We start from the raw sequence: 25488 nt of genomic DNA, 5'->3' as shown, positions 1-25488 counted from the left end.
TGGTTTGGATATAAATTCATGTAAGTTTGGTATTTAATATAATTTTATCTCAATCTTTCTTAGAAAAGAAAAGGGTACTCAATCTTCTGTACAGTGAAACCCTAATTATAAATTTAGAATTTATGGTAACAAAAGTAGGAATTATTAGGTTCACAGACTTACATTTGACAGAATTGAAGCAAAATTATAGAGATTTCTCAATTACAATTTAAAGTGAAAAATGAAAATATCTAATAATAAAAAGCTGAAATTAACCTTTCCTAGCCCACAACAAGTTAAAATTCGGTGCATGAAAAGCCGAGATAACTCGCTCGATTTTTTAATACGTGTCAGATTCTAACTGGAAGCTCTCCTCCGTATATAATAACACATGCATAACGTGTCACCAAAATTTAAATAAACTGTAACTCGCCCCTACGCTATGTACCATACATCCCCCTCTTCTTTTAATGTCCCCGCACCAAGAAATACGTAAGAAAAGAACAGAACCACCAAATAACATAACAAAATCGATTAGCCTCCTTCTCTCTTTTTATTATTTTTATTTTTATTTTTATTTTTATTTTTATTTTTTTTATAATTATAATTCTTTTCTTCTTTATCAAAAGCGAAATTAATTAGGTGAAAGATTAATTATAATGAATTAATTTTGTGTTATAAATCGGTGAAATAGAAGTGAATTTTTGTTGTTGTCGTTGTTGCTGCTGCTGCTGCTGCTGTTGTTGCGTGAGGATGGGGAAAAAGAGAAAATCTATTGCGACGAGCCTTGACGAGGTGGATCGGACTATGTACGCGTCGTTCTGTAGCGCTGCTAATTCTCTTTCTCAGCTTTATACCCAGTCTATGAATCACCAGAAACTGTCTTTTCAAGCCGGTGAACGTCACGGCCTTGTAAGATTTCTTTTGTTTCTTATCTCTTTTCCTTGTTTCTTTGTTTCTTGATTTTTGATATTTTTGGGGAATTTTGTGGTGATTGTTAATTTTAGGTGGTTGTCTTTATCAATTGAGCGTGTGGGCTTTTATTTGGATTTTTGTTTTAGGTTAAAAAGGTGTAAGCTTTTTTTTTTTTTTTCCTGTTTTTTTCTTTTTGCAATTGTTAGGTGTGTAAATGTAATTCTTGGATTGTTTGGATTTAATTATTTGATATGTGTATTTATTATATGGATTTACAAGAGATTGATGGTGCGATAAATTTTGCATTTTCTGGTGGTGTTTAGTAAATTTTACAATTGATAGAATTGTGCTTTCCAATTGGTGGTAGGATAGACTGTGGATGAGGTAGATTGATAAAAGCATCAATATTTTTAATATTTCTACTTACAGAAGGAACTCTTTCAGTCTTGTTATACTAAGTATTCTGACCTTGAAAATGTGGAGAAAGAAAGTCGGGAATTTATTTGGGAATTGAAGTTGCAAGCACTACTTTTGTTACTGGAACTCAGATTCGTTTCTCTGTGTTCAAAATTTTTCTTCCTTTCTAGGTTTCTCTGGGCAAATTTATTGATAGATCTTTAGACTTATTACCTGTAGTGTGTAGATACTATAATTCAATTGTAAACGGTTTTACATGAGAGCCCTCACTGTTGGACAATACTGTCATAGTGCTTTTGCACAAAGGTTCTGTTTATTTGATTTAAGAGTGTTATAATACTAAAGTGAAGATAACCAATCAAAGGCTTGCGATAGCATAGAAATATTGAGGGAAAGATGGCAGAGGAAGTATTGTGCTTTGAAGTGGTCTTGCATGTGGAGTGTGTTAAGGCCCTTTATTTAGTATGTGATGGGAACTTGCTGTTTGAGTAGAAACTTTTCAAATGGAGGAATGAACCCATAAATGTTTTCTTCAAGTTTAAATGATGATAAAATTAAATAAATAAACAAGCTTAATGGGAAAGTTGATACTTATACCTGAGTGTTTGTATTACTTAATATTTTGATTTCGAATTATGTATCAAGGAAACATAGTTTTGATATATGATTGAGAGGTGTAAAATAATGTAACTTAATATGCCTTTAAAGAGGAGTAAATACAGTATTTTGAGAATCTCTTTTGTCTAAATGAGTAAGAGTGCTTACTATTACACCAGCACAAGAATCCAAATAAACGCAGTTGTTAAATGGCTCGCCTTGAGGCACAAGGTGACCAGGTTCATGCCTTTGGTGGGCGGTGTCATAAAGGCAAGCACCACGGTGCGTTTTGACTTGCAGGCAAGGCACTCTCAAGGCGTGCTTTTGTAACAAATTGATTATCTGATATTTATTTGTTCTTTTTAAAAAAAAATAATATGGTTGAAAAATCTGGCTATTCTTTTTAAGTTTAAAAATTGCTTATGATAGGCCCTACTACACCAAATTTTTTTAATTAAAAAAAAAAAAAGAATAAGATTAAAAGAAAAACTAAAAAGAAAGCAAGATTCAAAGAAAAAGAAACTTGGGGCAAAGAAGACGAGTAATGAACAATAAAAGAAAGGAAGAAGCAGTGCTTATAGAAGTTGCCGATCTCTTCCATAGGAAATGGTCACAAAGAAGTTGCAGATCTCTTCCAGCCAGCCAGGCTGTTAGAGCTAGTGGAGTTGAAGAGTCTCGTACTAGAAGCGAAAATGCCATATCCTCTTTCTCAAGTATTAGGCTAAGCTAATGGAAAAGACAAAAGCATCTTCTCATATGAGAGCTAACCCTACTTTAGTACTTAGAGATGAGGAAGAAATTGATCTTGAAGAAGATGATGGAGAATATGAAGGAGAAGAGAAAATTGGAAGTGAACCGGATTTTGATGATGCTGATAGTGAAGACTATTAATCTTGATAATAATTAGTCGTGCTTTGATAAGCATTACTAGGATTAGGAACCTTATGTGTTTTGAGTTGAGAAACTTTTATTTTTAAGTTCTGTGTTTTCTTGCTACGGCTCTGATTTTAGTATTAACCTTTTAATTTTTATTTTTTTTGGTGTAATTTTTGCACCTTGTGTCTATCATGCATGCCTGCACCTTGCTCTAAGCTTTAGGACTCCTTGCACCTTGCACCTTGCACGTTAATAACTGTGCAAGTAAAGAATAAATAATGGCTTTATGCCTAACAATGTACTTCAATCAAATACGCATAGTAGCAATCTAGGCAATGAGATTAAGATCTAGGTTTAGTTGTAACTAACAATAGCTTGTTTTAGGGAGAATGAAAGTTAGAAACTAAGTGTTTTGAACAAGGGCGTGGGCAAGTGTTACTACTTGGACTCAACTAGAAAACTAATGAATCCAAACTCTACTCTTTGTCAATTTGATTTCATACTTGGATCTTGAATGATGATTCTTGAGAGACTCCAGCTTGAATGAAAGTCCTATTCAGCTTTTGCATTAATCCCAGTTGGAAGCTTAAATGAACTCTGAGTTCAAGCTCAAATGGGCCTTTAGCTTCTATATAGTTAGGTTGAAATGACAAACATTTTAACATTCTTTTCCATTATGCATAATAATGAATTTATAAAATTTATATTGAGATGATAATTATTCTGGTGAGCTGATTGAGTCTAGTATTACTATACTCAAACTCAGAGTTGCTCATTACTCAAGCTTGACCCCTCATAGCTCGCGAGTGCTTTGACTTGCCTTCTTGCAATTGTGTTATTCAGGACAGCTTTTGTTTTTTGGTGCTTTTAGCTTTCCACTGGATTATTATTTGTGTGATGATAGGCAAGAAAAAATGTTACACTGTACTATTATGTCAATCTTTGATTTATACTATCTAATATGTTTTGATCTTAATCTGTTATCTTGTGGATTTTCCTTGGCCATCTTTTTCCAGGAAAAACTTTATCAGTGGATTTGGAGACAACAAGAGGGAGGATCAAGAGTGACAACTGTTGATATAATCAATTACATTCAGGTTTGCTTGAATCATTTAAAACTGATAAACTCTTCTATATGTTTTCTTTTTTCTTATTGGGGTGTATGTGTGTATGGTCTGGAAAAAGGTGATAACTATTCATAGCTTTGATGCCTTATTTCCTTTCAACTTCTTATATATGTTAACTATCTATGTTTCCTTGCATTTGCTTGTCTCTGCTACATGTAGCTATGAAAACAGGGAGGTTCTGTCAATCTAAAGTTCAAAACAACAATGTCCTTTGAATTATATTTTCACCATATTACATTCAACAAAATTATTCTCTTCTTTTGGTGCTTCCTTTATTCTTTTTCTACACTTCATAGCATTTACTTGTGTGGACCAAGTAATTACTTTCAGAATCCAGCCAATCCATGGATAATTTATTTGCTCTTTCTCCCTGTCTCATGAAAACCATATAAAATAATACTAAACTATATTGCTAATTGAGAACTATCTAGTTTATAGTTGCAGAAAAGAAAAATTATCCATTGCAGCTCAATTCTTTTTAAGCACATGATGTAAAGGGATAATATTATGGGGTAATTACTATTTTTCCTTGCATTTTCCGATTTATTTTAGTTACCCCCTAGCATTAAGATCATATTTTTTCATCCTTTTGTTTTGTAAATTTATACTAAAAAGCCCTTCCATTAGAATCTCTGCTGAATAATCATTAAATAGGTTGGGTTAAATACTATTTACCTCTTTATTTTTTACTAATACACAATTTGCTCCTTATATGTTGTTTATTACATTAGAACCCTCTTGTTGTTTAATAAGACTAAATATTACCTCTTTAATCCAAAATCAAGAAAGTTTAAAGACTAAATTGATAAAAAAAATAAATTCAACCTAATCATTGAACTTATTAAGTATTAGACTCGTCTAAAATTATTATTTTTATCAAATTAAGGTAAAATCTTGTTTTTAGCAAAAATCAATTTTAGTCTTGTTACAAAAATAATTAAATATTATCTTTGTACTTGCTCAAATGTTTAGCATAATTCAATCCTAGTAAAATCTAAACATTTTAGAAGCACTAAAATTTAGCAACATATTGAAAATTCATTTAATTTAATTTTGAATTATGAAAATTTAAAGATTTAATGTTTCTCCCCATTGGGCTGGTTAATGAAATGTGGATAACGGTAACCTAGTTATGGCTTGGTTTTGTTGATTATGAATTGATCCATTCACTATTGGTGCTAATTTTTGTTTTAGCTGCACTATCTAGAAAAGAGAATTTGTCACTTTTACACATATGCTTGTGGATATTTATGATATTGTAGCCATGTTTGAAATGCGGAATGCTCTATGCAGAATGAGTTGGACTATAGTGGAGAAGAACCACCAGCATCCCCCAGAGCGCCACAACAACATCAGAGTTCTCAACCAATTCAATTCACAAATTCCAGCTTCCTCTCGTCAGGCTCGTCTGGTCCAATAACTGCTGGCCAGGGTGCTCGGTCTGAGCATTGTGATCAGCAATCCAAGAATTCAGTTTTCTCAAATGCTTTGTCAAGCCCCATCAGAAGGAGTCTTCAGAACTATCACATTGCACAGGGGGGCTATTATCCAACTGGTGGTCCACCATCAGGGAATGGACCCCGCAGTAATGAAGCCAACTTTACTCAGCATCCGAACAGGGATCCTAATCCTGTAAGTTCCAATGATTCTTCAATGGACATCTAATATAGCAGGTTTTAGAAGGTTTGTGGCATGTGATGGTTATAAGGACTGGAGGGCTGTTGCAGTTGCAGTTGCATTATCTTGCCATTTTGGCACGTGGATGTTTACTTCGTACAAGAATAATGGCATGATGCTGTTGACTTGGTGAAGTTGTGTGGAGAATAGCTAATCGTGTCAGTTCTTTTGGGGCAAAATGGCACATGATGAGCACCATAACCTATTAGTCTTGTCTTTTATTGTCTTTTGAATGCTTAAGTTGCGACTATGATGTCATGTAAAGCTTTTCGTCAAATTGACATTGCTACTTATGAAATGGTAATACTTGTTGCAATTTATCTTTTATTCTCTTGTCAGGTTTTCTTTTTGTTTACAATGTATCTGTTGAGGATAATATACCTCTGTAAATTCATTGTTCATCTGCTCTATAAGGGCACTTAACAGACTAGTTAGTAACTTTGCTTTCAGTTAATGAAATCTTGAAGAATTCTATATTGTTTGCTATGACATAAATAGTTTGACGGAGAGATACGGCGAGCAATTTCTCTGAGAGTTTTTAAGGCTGGACTCTCTCGAGTGTAGATAACCGAAGGAGAGGTGGGTTTTGGCGGGACAGGTAGATTGTTCTTTGTAGTGGTAACCGCCTCCTTAGTCCTTGCAATGTAAAAGGGGAAGGGAAGGGGAGATGAAAACAGATTAGTAGGGAGGGTCTGGCATTCTGGAAGGATCCATTCCTCAAAGGAGCAAGGAATAAGGTAGGTTTGTGATAATTCCTCATTAAACCCATGAACTCGCATGCAATTCCCTGCCTTCAACACTTAAAAAGGTGTCCACTTGTTTAACAAAATACATCTTTTGAGTTCATGAGATCACCTTGTCTGGCCCTTCCCCATTTCAGTACTAATTAAGTACGACCTCCAGCTTACTTGATTTGTTGATGGCATGATAGGCTGGCAAGTCCTTAGCTTAAGCTGCGGGGCGGGCTGGGTTTCAATCATTAGCTCCAGAACAAACAAATACATGAAGCAACTAGTAGCAGAAGAAGAAAGATATGAACCTTCTGATTGCTGGCATGATAGCTAATTTAAGAAATGGACATATCAGCACCAATCTACCATTGTTAGTATATGAGACATTGATGGTGGGGTCCGAAGCAAGCCAATCTCCACATGCGCCACTCTCTCTTTGTGTTTGGCTTGACCACAAGTAAATATGCACCCTTACCTACCAGCATTACTCTAGAATCCCTTGTTAGTTGTTACCCTATGAGGGCTCTCAATTGCACTTTTTTATTGCATAAATTAATCGTGAAAACCTTTGTGTCTTCGCCCATGTCAATTTATCTTCTAAAAGTTACTGCATTTTAACCTTAATTGTATAATGTTAATATTTTCATCAGTACAGTTTGACATCAAATTTCAATTGATGTCAATAAAAATATTTTACTAGTGATCTTATGACTAAACAAAATGAAATTTATATATGGAGTCGGTGACCATAAATGAAATTCACCCAACATATTTGGGTCTTTTTCTTTTTCCCTTATGCGACATTTGGCTTTGAAAATGATTGATGCTCCTTCCTTTCTATCAGTTTTATATGCATAATTTCCTAGCTAGGCTCCTATCCACTTGATAAAGGCAATGTTGCCTTGTAAAACCCCACCAATTCCCTTTTGGCCAAAGCACATATGCATATCACTTTAAGTGACTCAAACTTGATCAAAGTATATTTGTATGGATAAACATCAAAGTGCCATGCAATACTTTTTAATTGACAACTCCAAATGATTGATCCAACACATTAATTGGGTTTAAATAACAGTATTGCATGTATTATAGGTGGCACTAAAAAGAGGCATATTTTTTAAGGTCATGCTTAATGTTATAAATTTAGGGTTTGCAATTATGTCAATGAGAGCATAGGTGACAGACACTAGTCTCAAGTAAAGTTCATCATTTTTCTTTTTTTCACTTTAGGCGCTCATCTTTAACCACAGGATCTCAATACAATGTCAAAGAATGACACTTATATGCAAGTGATTCAATGCTTAAAAAATGGTTATTAGCTCATTTCTTATGTGTATAATGGCAATTAAGATCTTAAAAATTAACAGTATTTTCTTTATAAATATCTTACTTTGAAGACGATAAATTCCAGCTACACAATAGGAGTAATTATAAATATATTATGATAAAACGATAAAATCTCACTAATGTTAGTGGATGGTGGCTGAAAAAGAATCAAAATTTAAAACTTCTTTAATTAATGACTAATAATATCAATTAGATGACTTCCTAATGGATCACTATTTCTTATTACTTAAGATTTTAACCATGACATAGAAAAAGAAAGAAGAAAAAAAAAGACTAGTAATGCTTTTTATTGTTGTCAATGTATCCTCCAACTCATTTACACATGTGAGAGTCAATTATAGAAAGAAAAGGAGTAAAGGAAGAAAAGGGGAAGCTAAAAGAGGTGCTTTAGTAATTGAATGTGCAAAGCAATCACTTTGTCTCCTTACTTTTGATAGCAAAAGTGGAACTATTTCTCATTCAAGTTTGGATTTGGTATCCTCATACTTGATGATTGCATCATTTGTATGGCCCAAAGATAGAAGGGACAATGACCTTTCCCTTGTAACCCACATTGAATATTATTTAATGTTGAACAAATTTTCACATGATTGAGGACAAAGAAAGAAGAAGTATAGGGTTTAAGAGAGGATGCATGAAGACACCTTAATTTAATTTGTAGAAAAGGAATACTCATATCATCATTTTAGCAGCCTAATAAAGTTAAAGAGTTTTTATGTCCATATTATCATATATTTGACATTAAAGCTACAAGTCCTTGGAACAAAAGATCTTGAGAGGATTTCACTGAGACATCAAACTTTTGGAATGACAATTTCTAATATTCCTTTTTTTCTTTTTCTAATTCCTTTTTCTCCTCTTTTATTCATGAAATTGCTGTAATTCTCTTCTTTTTTTTTTAAAGGTCAATAAGTGGGTGCTATATGATGAAAATCCCTTATTCTATTTTCTATATTTTCATTAAACATAATTATTTCACCTCAGAAATTGTATAGACTAGAGGGTTTGAATTCAAGTATTTCCAAAATAAAAAAATATCAATTATTGTATCCTTTATTTTCCATCAATTTTCTTTTTGAAACCATCAAATTTTTGTTATTTGATCTCATATTCATTTAACATAACTTGCAAACCAGGCAACAGACATAAAATTCAGGCCTTTTTTTCTTTTTCTCCTTTTGCATTTTGTTAAAAAACTAGGCACAGGATATAAAAGTTTCAGTAATTGTTCACTTTGTTTGAGAAAAAAATAATAATTCTTTTTTAAAAGTGAGTCAAAGGTGCATTATAGAGTAAAAGAAGAAAAAAGGACAACCCAGCAAGTAGTTATACTTAATTACTGACAGTCTAGCTGTTAAACATTTCAATTTAATTTTTTAAATTAATTATGATTACTTAACTAATAAGCTCTTAAAAGTATAATTACAATTAATTAATTACAAGTACTCAATTGGACCAAATTAAAACAAACCCATTTTTGGTCCACTGCTGATCTAAATCCCTTCCCTTTCTATTTTTATGTTACTCTTTTTTATCCAATAAATATAAACCTTTTAGATTTGTTTATTTTTTCTTATTAAATATTAGGATTTCCTGAATCTTTTATGGAGTATTTAATTCTCTTTGCAGAGTCCACGATGATATTTAAATTTCTTACTATAAAATTCATAGAATTTAGCAGATTTAATATTAAATTTGTAACTATATATGTCTTTTTATTATGTTCCTTTTTAAAAATTAGCATCTGAGCGTTATTTACGTATTAGAATTAATATTTTGATGAGTTCGAGAACATATTAAAATATATTTCTACAATTTGAAATTGTTACTCTGAATGTTTATATAAAATTTAAAGTCTATTCTTATACAGTAAGATTTAAAAAATTAAATTTCTACTAATAAAAAATTTTAAAAAATTAAATTCTTTTTTATGCTAAATAATTAATAATTAATAAATTTTAGCTTTATACTTGTTAGAGAAGGAGAATTATTTTTTAAAAAAATAAAAGAGCAAATAAAACAAATTGGAATACTCAATTATTAAAATAGTATGATTTACTGTTAAAGAAAAAGTATATGATTTTATTTTTCAATCTTTATTGGAAAGCAGATGAAGAATTTAACTTGCATTTCTACCAAATTCCTTCAATTGATAAGTCAAGATGGAGATTTTGGGTCCATATTAATATAATATTTGTGACTTTTCTTTCTTCTTTTCCTTTTTATTAATTTTAAATTCTCTAATTTATGTTGTTAATTAATAAGAGTCAATAATGTGGGTTTTCTTTACATTTGTACACGTGTTTGATAAATGAAGTTTCAGCTTTAATTGTTTTAAAAAGAAATTACTAAGACAATTTGAATTATAAAAAAAAAAAGTGGCTCTATCCGCGTCAAGTATTTAATTTTGAGAGTAAAAGATTTTAAATTTAAGTAATTTTCTCTGAATTATTTGAATTTTTATGTTTAATATAAATGTAAAAAGATGATTAATCTATTATATAAAACATAATTTGGCCGTTGCATGAATTAAAAAAAATTCATTAGACATGTTTTTTTAAAACATTTTATTTTACAATTTTTTTCAAAATTTATTTATATTTTTTATTTATACTCTTTCTAAAAATATTATCATAAAAAATATACTATGTACATAAAGAATACTAAAAAATTATCATTTAATTTGCATAATTGTGAAACCAATTAAATAAGATAGCCTTTTTATTTTTATTTTATACTTTTATATTGGTATTCATGAATAAATAATATTAATTTTTTATAGTAATTAGTGTGTTTTAATGACATAAAATTATATATTTTAAGGACATAAAATTGTGTATTTCAGAAAATATACTATAATATATTAAAAAAATACTAAAATGCAGCTGAAAATACATAAAGATATAATTAAAATAAAACTAAAACTAAAAACAATCATTTTAGTACGCCAAGAAGTAGTAGTATTATGTTTATAGCATCTAGCTAAATTCTTATGACAATAAAAAAATAGATAGGGATGAATGATAAAGATGATATTGTTATAATTTTATTAAAAAAATAATATAAAAAAATATCAAATTAATACTACTAAAATATCGAAAAGATATCACAATGCAATTAAAAAAACGTATAAATAAACTATTTTAAATCTTAGATCATAAAATCAAAAATTTAAATCGTAAAAATAAAATATTTCAGCTCATTTTCTGTGTATATATATATGGAAGTGGCTCAATCAAAAAGTATTTAGTTACAAAATATAGTTGAAGTCTATCCAACAACACAGGGGCAAGTTTGAAAAAGAAACTAACTTTACAAAGGACTTATTTATGTAAAGGGCAAAAAGACACTAAAATCAATACCCTACAGTGTGCATGTTAAATTTCCCAAGCAGTAAAAGAGAAGAAGAAGAAGAAGACAAAAGACAAAAGACATGCCCAATTCTAATGACAAAACTCCCCTTGCCCCCCAAAAAGGAGAAAAAAGCAAAACCCAACACACTTCTAACAAAATAATTGCAACAAACATACAACCAAACAAACCCTATTCCTGTCAATAGTTGGTGAAGCATAAGTCACCTTGTCCAAGCTTTTAACTGTGTTTTATATAGTCTGCATTGTATAATCACATTTTTTTAGCTTTTGGTTCAGAATTGCTCAGATTCTAAAAGGCCTTACTTTCCCCATACAGAATAAGATTCTTGAGAGTTGGCTTTTACTACTGTAACTCCCTCTCATGCTGTGGAATTTCTAGGGGTGCTTGGGTTTCAACCCTCCGCCGCCAATGCATCGCGGGTATATGTTTTTCTAGAACAATTTCTTATACATATTTAAAGTTTCAGCCCAGCCGAATTTAATCGGATTTGAACTTTTTAAACTTAGCACTCTGACTAAATCAGTCTGTCGTAAAATATAAAAATCTTTACTTTATATTTTTCGGTTCGGGTTAAATATGTTGAGCGGTTCTAGAAAAAAGAATAATATTTTAATGCCTATTTAAAAAAATAATTCTAGATTTTTAGGTTGGAACTGCATGGATCTAAAGATAAAAATATACCTCCAAATTAAAAAATTTCTATACGAGTTTGAACTGGCCGGTTAAGTACCTAAGCTCGTAAACAAGTCTACTGATTTATATGTATCTTCTCATATATATAATAAACTAATAGATGATTGACATATATTTATTATTTTAAATTATTAAATATATGTATTAATCATTCAATTTTAGAATATAGTATATATATATTATAAATAAAAATTAATTTTTTTCCGTAGTTTCTATATCTTTATTGGTAGACTAAATTAAAGATAAACTGTACATGTTTTCTCAAAGAACAGTCACCAAAATTGAAATGGTTAATTATTTTAACATTGAATTGTATTAAATTATACTACCTTTATATTTTTAATATTTTTATTTGTTAACTCCATTGGACTATTATGTTTTTAAGTTAAAAATAGACATTATATGTGAATAAAATGTCTAATCCAATGCCTTATAACTTAGCTAATTTTCCTATACAAGAGTTTCATAACATATTAATAAGCAAAATTCATATCGTTAGCCATTTTGCTTATAAATATATTAATATCACTAATAATTATTATCAAATTTTAAATAAAAATCAATCGTCACTAAATCAATTTGTTAATAGATAGTATAAATTGGAATCCTTTAATATTATTAGAAAATCAAAATTTATTAAAATTGATTAAAATTTAGAAACAAAATCAAATTATAAATTCATTTAGAATTTTATTGAGAAAATAAAATAAAAGCTAAAAATAGTAAAAATCAAATGATGGTGAAATTAAAAGTAAGAAAATACTAATTTAAAAAGCTACAACTGTAATATTAATATTTAAATATAAATGATTCAAATTTAACTTTTAAAATATTAAAATATTATAAAAATATAAATTCTTTTATTAAGAGATTAAATAATTATTTTGAAAAAAGAAAAATAAAAAATGGCGAAGAAATAATGGATGAGCTATCCCTGTGGCTACTTGTAGCCCAGCCATGCCATAAATGGTCCTGTCGTCACTGAATGATTGGGAGGGGTGGGGTCCTGTCCATTGCCCGTCCTCTTCTCCTGCTCTCAATGCTTATTATTATTATTATTATTATTATGCTGATATTTTTCTATTTGTTCTATTTAGCTCATTATTGATAATATAGCATAAATAATTTAATTATTTATTTTTCCATTATCAAAATTTCTAATTTCTAATGCAAAAATAACCAGTAATAATAGCCGTAAACTGAAATAAATGTAATAGCATGCTTATTATTTTAACATTTTATATTTTATACTAAAGTTAATAAGAAATTTATTTAACAAATCAGGATAAAAAGCGGTGCTATTAGCTTGAGTTAAATGCTATTCCTTCAATTTCATAATAATAATAATTTTTTAATAATTTAATTAAATTTTAAAAAGATTAATAGAGTTAATTATAAAAAAATTAATTAAATTAAACTAAATTACTTATTGTAAAGTAAAATAAAAGCATATACTAGATTTAATTGAAAAAGATAATTAAATTAAACTAAATTACTTTCTATAAATACTGTAAAATTTATTACACCTATTTTAATATAAAGATAAAACTGAAATAAAAATTTAATATTAAATTAAATATATAAAAGTCATAAATAATCAAAAAAGTTAATATATAATTTAACTGAACATTTTAAATTTGAAACTTTTGATTTGATACTATTTCTTCTCTATTTTTAGTTTGATAATCTTTACTATAAATGTATATATAACTTGAATTAATTTGTAGCCAAGAAACACTAAAAAAAAGGTGTAATTTAGTGAGGAATTGTTTAGATAATGAAAAGAGGAAAGAAAGGAGGCTTGAATTTATGTGTGAGATATTTCGGGCAAGTTTTTTTTTGTCCAAAAAATAATCATCGGAATAATGGAATATCTTTTGAATTTATGTTGAGGTGTTAAACACATTTTGATATTAAGTCAATTCTAGTGGCAAAGCCTTTCTTTGCCTTCATTTACATCATAAAATGACTTGTTAATCTTATTATGACCATCTCTCATTGGTGGGTATTTTCATACTAATTTTTAGGATAAATTACATTAATAATCCTTCAAATTTGCCGTATATATCATGGATAGCTTTAAATTTCAATTTGTATTAAAAACCTCCTAAAATTTAATTAGGATATCATTAAACTTCTTACTATCAGTTTCCAATTAAAAGAGAGACAAAACTGGATGTGTGGCATACTTATTTATATTATTTTCAATACATCACTCATCTACTCATGTACACAACAAGTCCTCTATTCTTCTTTTTAAAATATATTAAAAAAAAAAATAAAAAAAAAAACACAATCCCCGACAACAAATTTAGTGAAAGTATGGAACTTCTTATTCTCCTTCAAATTTCTTCTATCTAATCAAAGAATCAAACTTTATTAAAATAACCTAACCGAGCAAAACCAAAAATTAAAGAAGTCCAACAACAAACCAAGCTTTTGTTAAACATCTCGTCAAACAATGAACGTGCACATACCAAATCTTTAACACTCTTAGGATAAACAACTACAAGACCATTACAAACAAAAGGGTCATTAACAAAATCATATTTTAAGATCTGGGTATGGATTTATTTCACTAAAAATGAATTTTTGGAACCAAAACAACCTTCAATATAAAAAAATATGTTAAGTCATTAGGCAAAAAAAGCTGCATTTTCAATCTCTTGAACCTAGAGAAAAACTCGTAGCAAGACTCTATAACTGATTAGGTGGAACTGAATTTAGGTTTTGAAGTTTATGAAAATTGCAAAGAGAAACATGATATGGATAGTGACCAATTAGACGAGTTGCTATCAAATTGTCTTGATATGAAGGCGATAGACTTTGTATAGATTCAGAGCTTTAGGATTGTCGAAGCGTTTAAAGACATCCAAAGAGTAGAAATAGGAGCATCAATTTGTTATACGATTATAGAGGAGAAGTTATTTCAAGTGGAGGAAGATATTTATTATGAGAGAGAGAGTCCGTGCGAGAAAGAGAAAAGGTGCATGGCTGAATTGAATTTTATAAAGAAGAAGAAAATTATAAAAATGAATGAGGCATTAAGGTCTATCTATTCTTTGTCTTTTAATATTATTATTAGTAATTGAATTTTTTTTATGTTCTTTTGAGATTTGATGTTAAAAATCAATAGCAATATCAATACTGTTGTATATAACTATTAGCTTTGGATTTTTAGTTTGTTACTATATTTTTTTTAATATTAAAAGCTTTGTCTCATTTGATGGCCATTGTTTTAAGAGGTGGTTGTTGGACGGTGATATTGGAGTTATGTTGTTGGTTCCGGTGGTAGTAATTGTAGAAGGAAAGGAGAAAGAGTTAAGGTGTGAAGTTTAATTTGAGTTGTATTTTCTTAGTTACAATCACGACACATTAATTTTCCATCTATCATATATACAAAGATAGATGGTAGGGGGTTTAGTGATATCTCAATTAAAAATAAAAGAATTTAGTGATACAAATTAAAATTTAAGAATGGTTGTGATATAGAATCCAAACTTGAGGGATGTCTGTGTAATTTATCCTTAGTGTTGGATAAAGAGTGAAAACTGTGAAGCCAGAGTACGGTATAAGGGCAGAGAAGTTTTCCAATATTTTGATAAATAATTTATTTAAAAGGGTCTTTTGGGCAATAATTAGTTTTTCTTATTTTTTCCTTAATACCCACTCCTACTTTAAAAAGAACACATTCATTATTAATTAATAAGTGTATATAGTTATTTATTACCATCTTGCTTTTTTTTTTTTAATTATTCTTTTATTTTTAAGAAAAAAGTAATAAAAATAAAAGAAAAAACTAGTGACGAAGAAGAAAAAGAAAATAAATCTTTTCAATCTTAATTAATCCAATTCAATATACTTTAATGAGCACCATTTATAATATCTTACAAATTCAATATTAAATTTCAAAAACTTCCAACATTAAAAATACATCTTTAACTATTAGTTCTGAACCATTTAACTTTTTTTTTTTAATTGTAAGGAAATGGGCCACTAATTTAAATAATGAGAATTCTGCGAAGTCTTAAACAGTAAGCATAATAATTTAAAAATTATAATGATATCCAATTTAATTATTCCCAATATATTATGATTCTTTTTGTTAAAACACATGATTTCATTAGAAGTCAAGTAAAATAATCTTCCTAATTCAGCTAATTTTATTTTATAATATATATATATTAATTTCTGAATCTAGATTCTTTTTAACACGTGTGTTTAATTTTTAACATATAAATTTTTATTTTAATATATTATATTATTTTTGACACATGTAATTCAAATTTATGTGTAATTTTATAATTTTTTTTTAAATTTATTAATTAATAAATTATATTCCTAATTAAACACTTAGAAATATATTAATAATAACATACTAATAATAAATTAATTTTTTCAACAAATAATGATTCTAATTAGATAATAATTATTTTAAAAAATATCGTATTAATTATATTTTAATATTATCAACTAGTAAATTTATTTTTCAATTAGATAATGATTCTTTAAAGAAAATAATATTTTTAAATATTATATTCACTAATAAATTAATTCTTAATTATATAATTAAAAATTGATAATTTATATAAAAATATTAAAATTAATAAATAAATATTTTAAAAATAATTTTACATTATTTTATTAATAAAATTTTGAAAAATTAAAAATATTTAAAAATAATAAATTTGCTGTTATTTTTAAAATATTATAAATTAATATTAAATATTAAAAATTTATTAAATTATATCTATAAATTTAATTTTATAACTAAAATAATAATAATAATAATGATTATACAACGTAAGAATAAACGACTAGTTATCTATTAATTTGAAATAACTATTACGATTTAGACATATCAACAAATTTACTTTAGAAATCTTAATAATTTAAGATAAAAATTATTTTAGAATAATATTTTTCTTACCAACTGTTTAAACTGACCCTAAATTAAATAATTAATAGATAATTATAAGAAAAACTATTTAATGTTGTCATAAAATCATAAAAAAAATTAAGGAAGAGTACACTGAAATTTATTTTATTTATATTATTTTAATAAAGTAATAATAAAAAGAGATGCAAAGCTATAACCATCCAAGATAATTTTAAAAAGTACTTATTTTTTAATTAAAAATGAAATGTAAAAAAATGTAAATGTAAATGATGGGAAATTCTTTTATATCCATTTTATAATTATTTAATTTTTGAATTAAATTTTCTTTTAGAATTAAATATCTATAATTAAATATTCTAATTTTATAATTTATTATTAAATTTTTAAATTTCTAGTTTTTTATTATAATTATTTTTCTAATATTATTAAAAATTAGTCAATTAAAATTAATTAATTAATTAATTAAGAGAGCGGACTTAAGAAAAAGCAGGTGAAGCCGCGGAGGCAAGCAAACAAAAGCAAGCTTTCTCTTTTTATAATTACTTCCCAAGAAAAGTGATTAGTGAGAAAAAATAAATAAAGATTAAAAATAAAAATAATGATATTATATATATAAAATAAGAAAGGGGGCTTTCGCTATCATGCGCCACAGCGTCACTATCTATTTCGTCCTTTTAAATAATTCGAACCAGAAGCAAGTCCAATCTTTTTAATTTTTTTCCCTCTGATTTTCGTTTATTCTTTTTAAATTTATTAGTAATTCTTTTTTAAATTTCTTTTTCTAAATCTATGTCCAATTCATCGCCAATTAATTAGAGCCGACATGCCGGCGCCGCCGATTTAGACACCGAGAATCTATCAATCTCTCAGATCTGTAGTACTAGCGTCACTTTCAGGTATTATGATTATGATTTCTCTCTTTACTTTCCCGAGAAAAATTCTTATTTTTATTTTAGAAAGTGGAGATTTTGTTTTTCTCTTTAACCAAACACAACTTTTAAAACCACAAGTATGTGAAGTGAAAGAAAGCTATATGCATGTTAGCAAGTGTGTGTTAGTTTTTTTTTCTTAAAGAGAACAGATCTTTAATCTCTGTTTGGCTTTTAATTGATGTTTTCGTTGCTAAATTGTTGATGATTTAGAGAAATATTTTGTTTTGTTTGAAATGAGAAGAAACTTTTTTTGTTTTTTTTTTTTTTGTTTTCCTGTTCTGTTTATTTGAATATGTATATGTTAATTGCATGTAGGATCAGTTGCTGAAACTGTATTGTTATGCCAATAATTGTTGTTAAGTTTCTTCTAAGTTTATTCTGAAGGTAATCAATTATGAGAGGTTGCGTTTAGTACCTGACTGCCTGTGCTTAATCTTGTGAATTCCTTTTTTATTTTCTTTTTCCTTTTTCTAAAAACAGTTTTGTCCATTAATTATGTTTTGATGGGCATTTTAAGTAATCTCGTATGTTAGTTAAAATTTGGGTATAAATTGTCAAATACTTGTTCTTTCCTGGTCAAGATTTTTTTTGACCATTTTTTGATTTGACTTCGTGTGGACCTGCACTTTTAAGGATATTTCTAGCTGTAACGGATTGGGTATCCTGGCTAATTCTTGAAATTAGTGCAATTCTTTTTCTACTTTTTCTTTCTTCCTTTCTTTCTTTTCTTCAATTGTCTTTTGTAACCTTTCTTTTTCTTTTATGTTTTTTGGGATTTAATGATTCTGCTGTTGAGATAGATGACGGGCGTGCACTCTTGTAAATTTTGGCAATTAGAAATTTCACAGATTAAATGAGAAATGGGTTGATAGTGGCCTTGCAAATTTGAGATTGTCATCGTCCTTTGTTAATATTTTATTTTTCTGTTTCCGAAGTTTCTTAGTTATCTGACGGACTGTGTAACGTGGATTTTTTAAGGCCTGGTGGTGAGTGGTGTCTTTGTGACTGCAAAGGGGGCAGGGGAGGGGAGCTGTATTGAAACTATATTTTGTGATGACCAGATGATTAGAACTGATGTTATTGGCAGTGGAAGGAGGAGGGTTTTTCTCTTCTTCAGCTTCTGGGTATAGCAAGGGCCTGACCCTTCTTCTCTTGGGTCAGAGGCACGAAGATAAACCCATGAGAGTTGCGCCGTGGAATCAGTACCAGTTGGTGGAAAACGAACCAGATCCTGACCTCCAGCTGGCTTCCTTGAAGAACCGGCTTTCCCGCGGGTGCGCTTCCTTTGTTTGCTTTGGTCGCGCTTCCGCAGGGCTTGATTCTCCATCGCCTCTCAAGGTAGGTCCTGCCCAGCAGCAGGATGTCTTGCCGGATCCTCTTGTTGCTGATAAGGATAAAGATAATACGACTGAACTCGAAGGTGATAACAATGTAAGAAGAGTTATGCTTAAGAGTAGCTTGAAGAAGCCAACAAATAGCATTCCAGTTCCTGTTGAAAATGCAAATCAACACAACACGCTGGGTGAGAAAGGTAGTAATATTCCTGGTCATGCAGAAAGGAGAAAAGTGCAGTGGACAGATGTTTGTGGGAGTGAGCTTGCTGAAATCAGGGAATTTGAGCCAAGGTATGGGAACCCCTATGGCCAGTGCATTTAAGTTTACTACATATTTTAAGCTCATCAAGGAGTATTATTTTGATATCCCTTTTATTACGGACATAGTTAAATATGTACAGATGTCAATACCAGAATACTAGGTTTATGCCTGCATAAGAATTTTCATACTGCTATCAATTTCCTCTGGCCAAATGACTTGCTTCTCAGAAGTTTAAGTGAATTTATACTTCTTTATTTGGATTTGTAGTTAGAGGTTGGTGTATCATTAGTTCTGTTGATAGGAAATGAATTATACTATCTTAGGAGGATCAGGTGAGTCATGCTTTCTGAAAATTCTGTAATTAGTTTCCCGTTGCATGATTAGGAAATATGTACAGGTCAATGTGTCACAATTTACATTGTTGGGTGGTTCTGGAATGACACTAGTATGTGTTCTGCTCTGGCTTCACAATAATGGAGGATTTTTATAGGTTCAAAAGTAGCTTCAATTATGAGATTTTAGAAGATGATTTTGGTTGCTTACTTTCAATTTGTTTAAAGCTACTGGAAGGTGAATATGGTCATAATGGCGGGATTAGTTTCCTTGTGCATGATGAGCAGTGACTGCCAAAGGATTGGATAGGTGAATTTATAATGCAACTTCTAATATTTTTTAAATGTTGTCTACAACACAATACCATTTCTGGAACACAGATTTGTTTGCTTATTGGTTGGCTAATTATACAAACTATTTGGTGATGGGTATAACTTTTTCTTTCCTTCATCTACAAAACATTTGTGATATCTTACTTATTCTTCTAATAGGGGATTTTCTCTCTCCCCTCTTAAAGAAAGGAAAGAAAACATTGTTCATTGTAGATTCAAGGTTGGCAGAAGGAGTTGAGTGATGACCTGGTGAAGAGATGACGTCGTGTGGGTATTATGATGCTGATGTAAACTTCTAACAACTGATATTTGTAATGCATACCAATATGATTTATTAGGTCTTCTATGTTTGAAGCAAATACTCTGAAAAACTTCTACAGATAGAGGCTATTCAAAGCATTTAGCATGTCAGTTAAATTATTAAATTATACACAAACAAGCTCACATATTGAAAATGATAAGCTTATTTTCTGACACAGTGAATATGAATTTCAATTTTCGGTTGCTTAAATGTCCTTGTTTCAATTTTGAGAAATCATTGTGCTTATGCTTTTCTAAAGCTCATGACATGGCTAATTTTTGGGAAATTATTGGTTTCATTCATGTTGGTTTTTTTTTCTTATAGGCACCTCGCCCAAATGCACCATTATTATGGTAATTTACTACAGTACCTAGCAACATTCATTTTAACCTCCGGAGAAATAGGAAGAGTCTCGCACTGTATTATAGTGACTTTGATTTGTTGGAAAGATCTTTGGACTTTTCAAATGAATATTTGAGTCAGAGAGAACATAATTATGTAAATTTGTTAATGGTGCCTGAGAGCGTTTTCCCCTTTCTGGATGTTTGCATGAACATGATTATGTTTCATCTTTGGTTTGTCTAATTTTCTTTTTTAAAGAAAACTGTAGCGTTGATTTTCTCCTTAACGCTCTGTCTATTTGTATATTATTTGGTTGTGGTTTTATAATATTTTCTTAGCCTTCAGATCCTAAGTTTTTGCTTTACATTTCAAGTTGTGAGAGGAATTCTGTATTGAGAAATTAACCATTAATAATAAAAAAACTTTAAAAGAAAATTTTCAGAATAATGTTACTTCTAATTCAAATAGTTGTCTTTTCTACAATTTCTTCAAGGGCTGATGGAACAAATGTTTATAGGAGACAGGCAGCAGCATATGGATCAGTGACAAGTATTTTCTTGTTAGCAAAAGCCATTATCTGCTGTCATATTGCATTTGAGGCATTTTCCAATCAAAACGCACTTAAATTACAGTAATTTTAAAAAACGCAAGAAAGGGTATCATTTGCATAGGTTGCTATATTATTTCTAGTATTATTATTTTTATTAGTCACTTTGCTTGATATTTTATTGTTTTCTTAAAAGTTTGACTTTACCGGCATTTAACACAAGCATATCTCTTCACTTCCATACAAATTAAAAGTTCAACTTTTTCTGCATTTGTTTGAAGAGTTTTAGATAGAGCTGTTCCAATCCTGACCACTGGTTTATTTGGTGGAACTAGAGTTTCTAGATTGTTTATACTTGTAGGTTTTTTATTTTTTTATTTGTTATTTTTTATGTGCACCTCTGAATTAGTATGCTTAATCTGGAAAAAGTTAAGAGTGTCTATATTATACAATGAACTTGTGAAGCAATATCGAGTTAAGAATGTTATTTACTGGTTTCTTAATATCCTAGGAACTTAGTATTGTACACAACATGGGATGGTGATGTTTCGGACCTGCTTTTATTATTTAGCAGTTCAAGATAGAAATCAACATGAAAAATAACTTAAAAGAAAGCAGCAAATGTTGAGTCTCATCAATAGTTCATTAGTTTTCTGCTGGAATGTGCTTTTAATATCTTCTGGTTGTAAACTGTGAAATATGGATTTTTGTTACACATGTAAAGCATAATATCTTGTCCAAGATGCATCTTGCACTCGTGCCATATCATGCATTTTTGTTTCTTCCTCCAATATTCATTATCTGTCTTTTATTTCATTTTTCTTTTTAGAAATATAGGAAGAAGATTTTATCAAATTTGGGTTCTCTATGTTGTGGTTTTTCTATGTAATTAACAGTATACCTGCAATCTTGTGCTGAAAGGAGATTTGATCCTATGGCAGTGAAACGGCTGGATCAGATGATGAATTCGACAATGCAGCTGAAAGAAGTTGTTCATGCGTGATTATGTGATTGATCCTATTAATAAAACATTTTGTGAGCAAGTTTTCCAGGGAAGTGAGAGGGCAACATGCATATCGCTACTCACGGAAATTATGATACTTTCTCCCTGGACCAACTGATTCCTTGGTAAAGGAAAAGCAAGTAATCGGGTCAATAGGAAATACAACTTCACCAAGGAGCTCAATGTCTGGCCTACTAGCATACCTGGTGGACTCTGATCATTTGTATCTATATTTAATTGATGAGGATTTCAATTTTGTTACTCTGATCTTCTCTTTGCTTGGTTAAATTATTTTTCCTGTGACTGCCTTGTCCATGATATTTCTTTCTGTCTTAAAATTGATGTGTTATAATTTCTTTTTTCCCTTTCACATCATTGGTAGTATATGCGATTTCTGCCCGATTCTGTTAATGTCTAGAAAGCTTTACTTTTAAGATTTTCCTATTGTTTCATGTTGCATGCAGATTATAGTCATTTTCATTTCATGTATTTGTGGATGAACTGCTCACAGAGACACTGTCCTATACTGTTATAGCATATCTTTGCGGAATTCGTCAACTGAAAATGATCCTGTGCGTTCTTATGCTCTTTTCATCAGGTGGATTGATACTGTCCACTGCATCCAGAAGTCCTCAGCATCCTTGCCGTTACTCTTACTAGTTTAAACGCACGCAGTTGATGTTTAATTAAACTTGATACGCCTGTCTACTAATTCACTTCCTGAAAGAGTTTTGGTGTTCCAAGGGGTCCATCTGTCATTTTTCCGTTTAGCAAATTCAACACCTCTTCAGTTTTATGGATCTTTTGTTGCTTAGACTATGACCCATGAATCTTAAGATACATACATGTGCCAATATGTCAATTATTTTTAGTGACATGTACCCTTGGAGGCATGAACTCTTTTTGGCAAGTTATCTTGAGGACCATTTACTTCCACTTGCATATGAAGCAGGGCGTGGTGGAAGGGTCTAACACTAAATCCTAATTCCAAGTTGCGGTTATGTAATGAATGGGGATTGTTTCATTCATATGCTTTGAGAGGCTGTGAGGCGCCAAAATCATCTCTCCTTCTAATAGACCAACTAACTTTAACCCATCACACTGTTTGAAACTTGGCCACACCTTATCCACACACACCTAAGCTTCTTATTTTCCTGACCACCCACCCACATACAAAGAAAAAGAAAACCCAGTACAAGAAAAACAAGAAGAATAATCCTACAGAGACCTGAAAGAAAGAAAGATATACAGGATTTGGAGAGAGAGAAAAAGAAGATGTCAGTAGCATCCTCAATCCCATACATCAAAATCCCAAACCCATCATCATCTTGTTCCTCTCCATCTTCCTCTTCATCAGCAACTTCTACCTCTTCTTCTTTTAGATTTGCCACAACAGTAAAGCCCTGTGCTTTGACTATCAGGAGTTCTCAAGCTGACGGTCCCATAAGAAGACCTGTGGCTCCTCCACTTAGAGAACCTTCTCCGCCATCATCGCCACCCTCCCCTTTGAAGCCTGTTCCTCCCTCTTCTCCTGTGGCTCCACCACCACCTAAGCCTGCTTCTCAGGTGGTTTTGGAGGACAAGAATGCGATTACTTTGGAGTTTCAGAGGCAAAAGGCCAAGGAGCTTCAGGATTATTTTAAGCAAAAGAAACTTGAGGAAGCAGCTCAGGGTCCTTTCTTTGGGTTTGTTGGCAAGAATGAGATTGCTAATGGAAGGTAATGCCTTGTTGATGTTGGATTTTCTGAGTTTGTTTATAACTATTATGTTTTGCTGACTCTAATTGTTGAAATTGAATGGCTTATTGTTTGATATAATATGTATGATTAACAAAGTAGAAAAATGAGAGAGATTTACACTACGGTTTCTGCCAATTGAGCTGGTTCTGCGGCACCAAGTGACCTAACGCTTGTTTCCAGCCAAAATTTGCTGTAGTAGGAAGCAATTTTGAACATTTATTTATGATCTAAAACTGCTTTTCCTGTTCAGCTTTTAGGAACAGAAATTCAAACTTCTTGAATAAGAGGAACGTCTGATATTTAGACATACGACACAGCCCTTGTCTAATTAATGTCAATGCAACTAGTGGCAAGCGTCCTCTCTTCTCTAGGAACAGTTTTGCACCCTTTTTTTAACATGTCCTTTGAATGGCACCTCTTGCTCTGACAGGAAGTAGCTCTTGTCTGTTATTATCATTCTTTTCATGAGCTTTTTCGTAGGCTTTACATTCATCTCTTAGTTGCTCTCAGTGAATGCCAGGACAGTGAAATGCTGTTATCCAATGCTAGAGTATTGTCACTACTCTCAAAACCCACTTTAGTGATTAGACTAACTAGAGTGGCAGCAGATTTTTATTTCTTGATATAGGTCTTCAGTTGTACCATTTAAGGGTTCTTACCTTCAAAGTTCAAACTCATTTAAATTGAATTTGATTGTTCATTTTGTCTGTGAATATTTGGAAAACCTTTGGGTGAAGCTTTTGGTATTGAATGCTTAGAAATAGATTCAATTGTCATGAGATGTCATAATGCACTCGATTCTTCTCTGCTCATAGAACTTTCCATGAGGGATTTGGTTTAAATTCGCATCTCTTGAGAAAATGATTACAAAAATATGCTGGATCATTTAAACAAGATCCGGTGTACTAGGAGAAATGCCGCAGTCGAGTTTTTCTATGTTTTGACAGGATAGTTAAGCTGTGGTATGATATACACTTGAGTACTAGAAAGATGCAAGTTTTATGTCTAGCTGCCTCATGTCTTAAACTCAATCTTGGTAATTATCTCTTAGCTATATGGATTTGATTTCATATCAGTTCATATTCATAGAGTAAGTATGCTTATATCGAGCTATGATTTGAAGAAGATAGCAAGGCCGTTTCATCTGATGCTTTTTGTGTTTCTCTATCTGGATACTGGTTCAACAGATGGGCTATGTTTGGTTTTGCTGTTGGGTTGCTAACAGAGTATGCAACAGGATCAGACTTTGTTGATCAAGTAAAGATCCTTCTCTCAAATTTCGGAATACTTGATCTAGAGTGATTCAAATTCTTCATCCTCAGCAGCATGGATGGATACTCTTTTTTTGACTTCTGTAATTGCCTTCTTGATCTTCAAAGCTATAAATACATTTTAAATTTCTGTAATTGCTGTATCATATCCAATATCGTGTAACTGCTTTAGCAACTGTTTGCACTTGGTTATCATAAACTATATCCTTTATGTTCAACAGAAATATAAGTTTTTCATTTTGGCCATTGTTTGGACTAGGAGCTAGAGTCGCCGGTTTCAATAGAATCACCCATTTTAATCCTATCAGAGAACTGTTCCTAAATGGCAGTGGGATGGTGAATTGTTGTGAACCAAATCTCTACCTACTTGGCCTCGTGATATATATGATTACTAGATGACTCTAGTTAATTTTTTAGAAAAAAAGAGGGGCAAAAACAATATGCTGGTCATCTTATTG

At 30.5% G+C, this 25488-nt stretch overlaps 3 protein-coding genes across 10 annotated transcripts; all 3 read left to right on the top strand.

Annotated features, from left to right (window-relative positions):
- The first annotated feature begins 428 nt into the window (after positions 1–428).
- Positions 429–5915, top strand: LOC8283198. The gene is made up of 3 exons (XM_002524285.4): positions 429–891; positions 3801–3881; positions 5205–5915. The coding sequence occupies exons 1-3, from the start codon at positions 733–735 to the stop codon at positions 5574–5576; spliced, it is 612 nt and encodes a 203-aa protein (XP_002524331.1). The 5' UTR covers positions 429–732; the 3' UTR covers positions 5577–5915.
- An 11356-nt stretch (positions 5916–17271) lies between these two features.
- LOC8283196 lies at positions 17272–22891 on the top strand. 8 transcript variants are annotated; one of them, XM_048370657.1, is made up of 5 exons: positions 17272–17530; positions 18545–19191; positions 19723–19804; positions 20453–20481; positions 21959–22087. In XM_048370657.1, exons 2-3 carry the CDS (start codon positions 18641–18643, stop codon positions 19802–19804), a joined length of 633 nt encoding a protein of 210 aa, XP_048226614.1. In that variant the 5' UTR covers positions 17272–17530; positions 18545–18640; the 3' UTR covers positions 20453–20481; positions 21959–22087. The 8 variants fall into 8 exon arrangements, with proteins under 8 accessions (XP_048226614.1, XP_048226611.1, XP_048226615.1 ...); XM_048370654.1 differs by lacking the exon at positions 19723–19804 and having other exon boundaries at positions 21959–22390; XM_048370656.1 differs by lacking the exons at positions 17272–17530; positions 19723–19804 and adding an exon at positions 17626–17643 and having other exon boundaries at positions 21959–22390.
- Positions 22892–23295: 404 nt separating this feature from the next.
- LOC8283195 (light-harvesting complex-like protein OHP2, chloroplastic) lies at positions 23296–25276 on the top strand. The gene is made up of 2 exons (XM_002524282.4): positions 23296–23738; positions 24947–25276. The coding sequence occupies exons 1-2, from the start codon at positions 23296–23298 to the stop codon at positions 25059–25061; spliced, it is 558 nt and encodes a 185-aa protein (XP_002524328.1). The 3' UTR covers positions 25062–25276.
- The last annotated feature ends 212 nt before the right edge of the window (positions 25277–25488 follow it).

The sequence above is a fragment of the Ricinus communis genome, chromosome 2, assembly GCF_019578655.1.
Source record: "Ricinus communis isolate WT05 ecotype wild-type chromosome 2, ASM1957865v1, whole genome shotgun sequence".
Classification (NCBI taxonomy): Eukaryota; Viridiplantae; Streptophyta; class Magnoliopsida; order Malpighiales; family Euphorbiaceae; genus Ricinus; species Ricinus communis.
Note: the sequence above shows the minus strand (reverse complement) of the source record. Positions and strands in the feature narration are given on the sequence as shown.

Coding starts and splice junctions, on each gene's coding strand:
- LOC8283195 (XM_002524282.4), top strand. CDS start 23,296: ATGTCAGTAGCATCCTCAATCCCATACATCAAAATCCCAAACCCATCA. Junction 23,739..24,946: donor AATGAGATTGCTAATGGAAG/GTAATGCCTTGT, acceptor CTGGTTCAACAG/ATGGGCTATGTTTGGTTTTG.
- LOC8283198 (XM_002524285.4), top strand. CDS start 733: ATGGGGAAAAAGAGAAAATCTATTGCGACGAGCCTTGACGAGGTGGAT. Junction 892..3,800: donor CCGGTGAACGTCACGGCCTT/GTAAGATTTCTT, acceptor ATCTTTTTCCAG/GAAAAACTTTATCAGTGGAT. Junction 3,882..5,204: donor ATATAATCAATTACATTCAG/GTTTGCTTGAAT, acceptor TGCTCTATGCAG/AATGAGTTGGACTATAGTGG.
- LOC8283196 (XM_048370654.1), top strand. CDS start 18,641: ATGTTATTGGCAGTGGAAGGAGGAGGGTTTTTCTCTTCTTCAGCTTCT. Junction 19,192..20,452: donor ATCAGGGAATTTGAGCCAAG/GTATGGGAACCC, acceptor TTTTTCTTATAG/GCACCTCGCCCAAATGCACC. Junction 20,482..21,958: donor CCAAATGCACCATTATTATG/GTAATTTACTAC, acceptor ATCCTATGGCAG/TGAAACGGCTGGATCAGATG.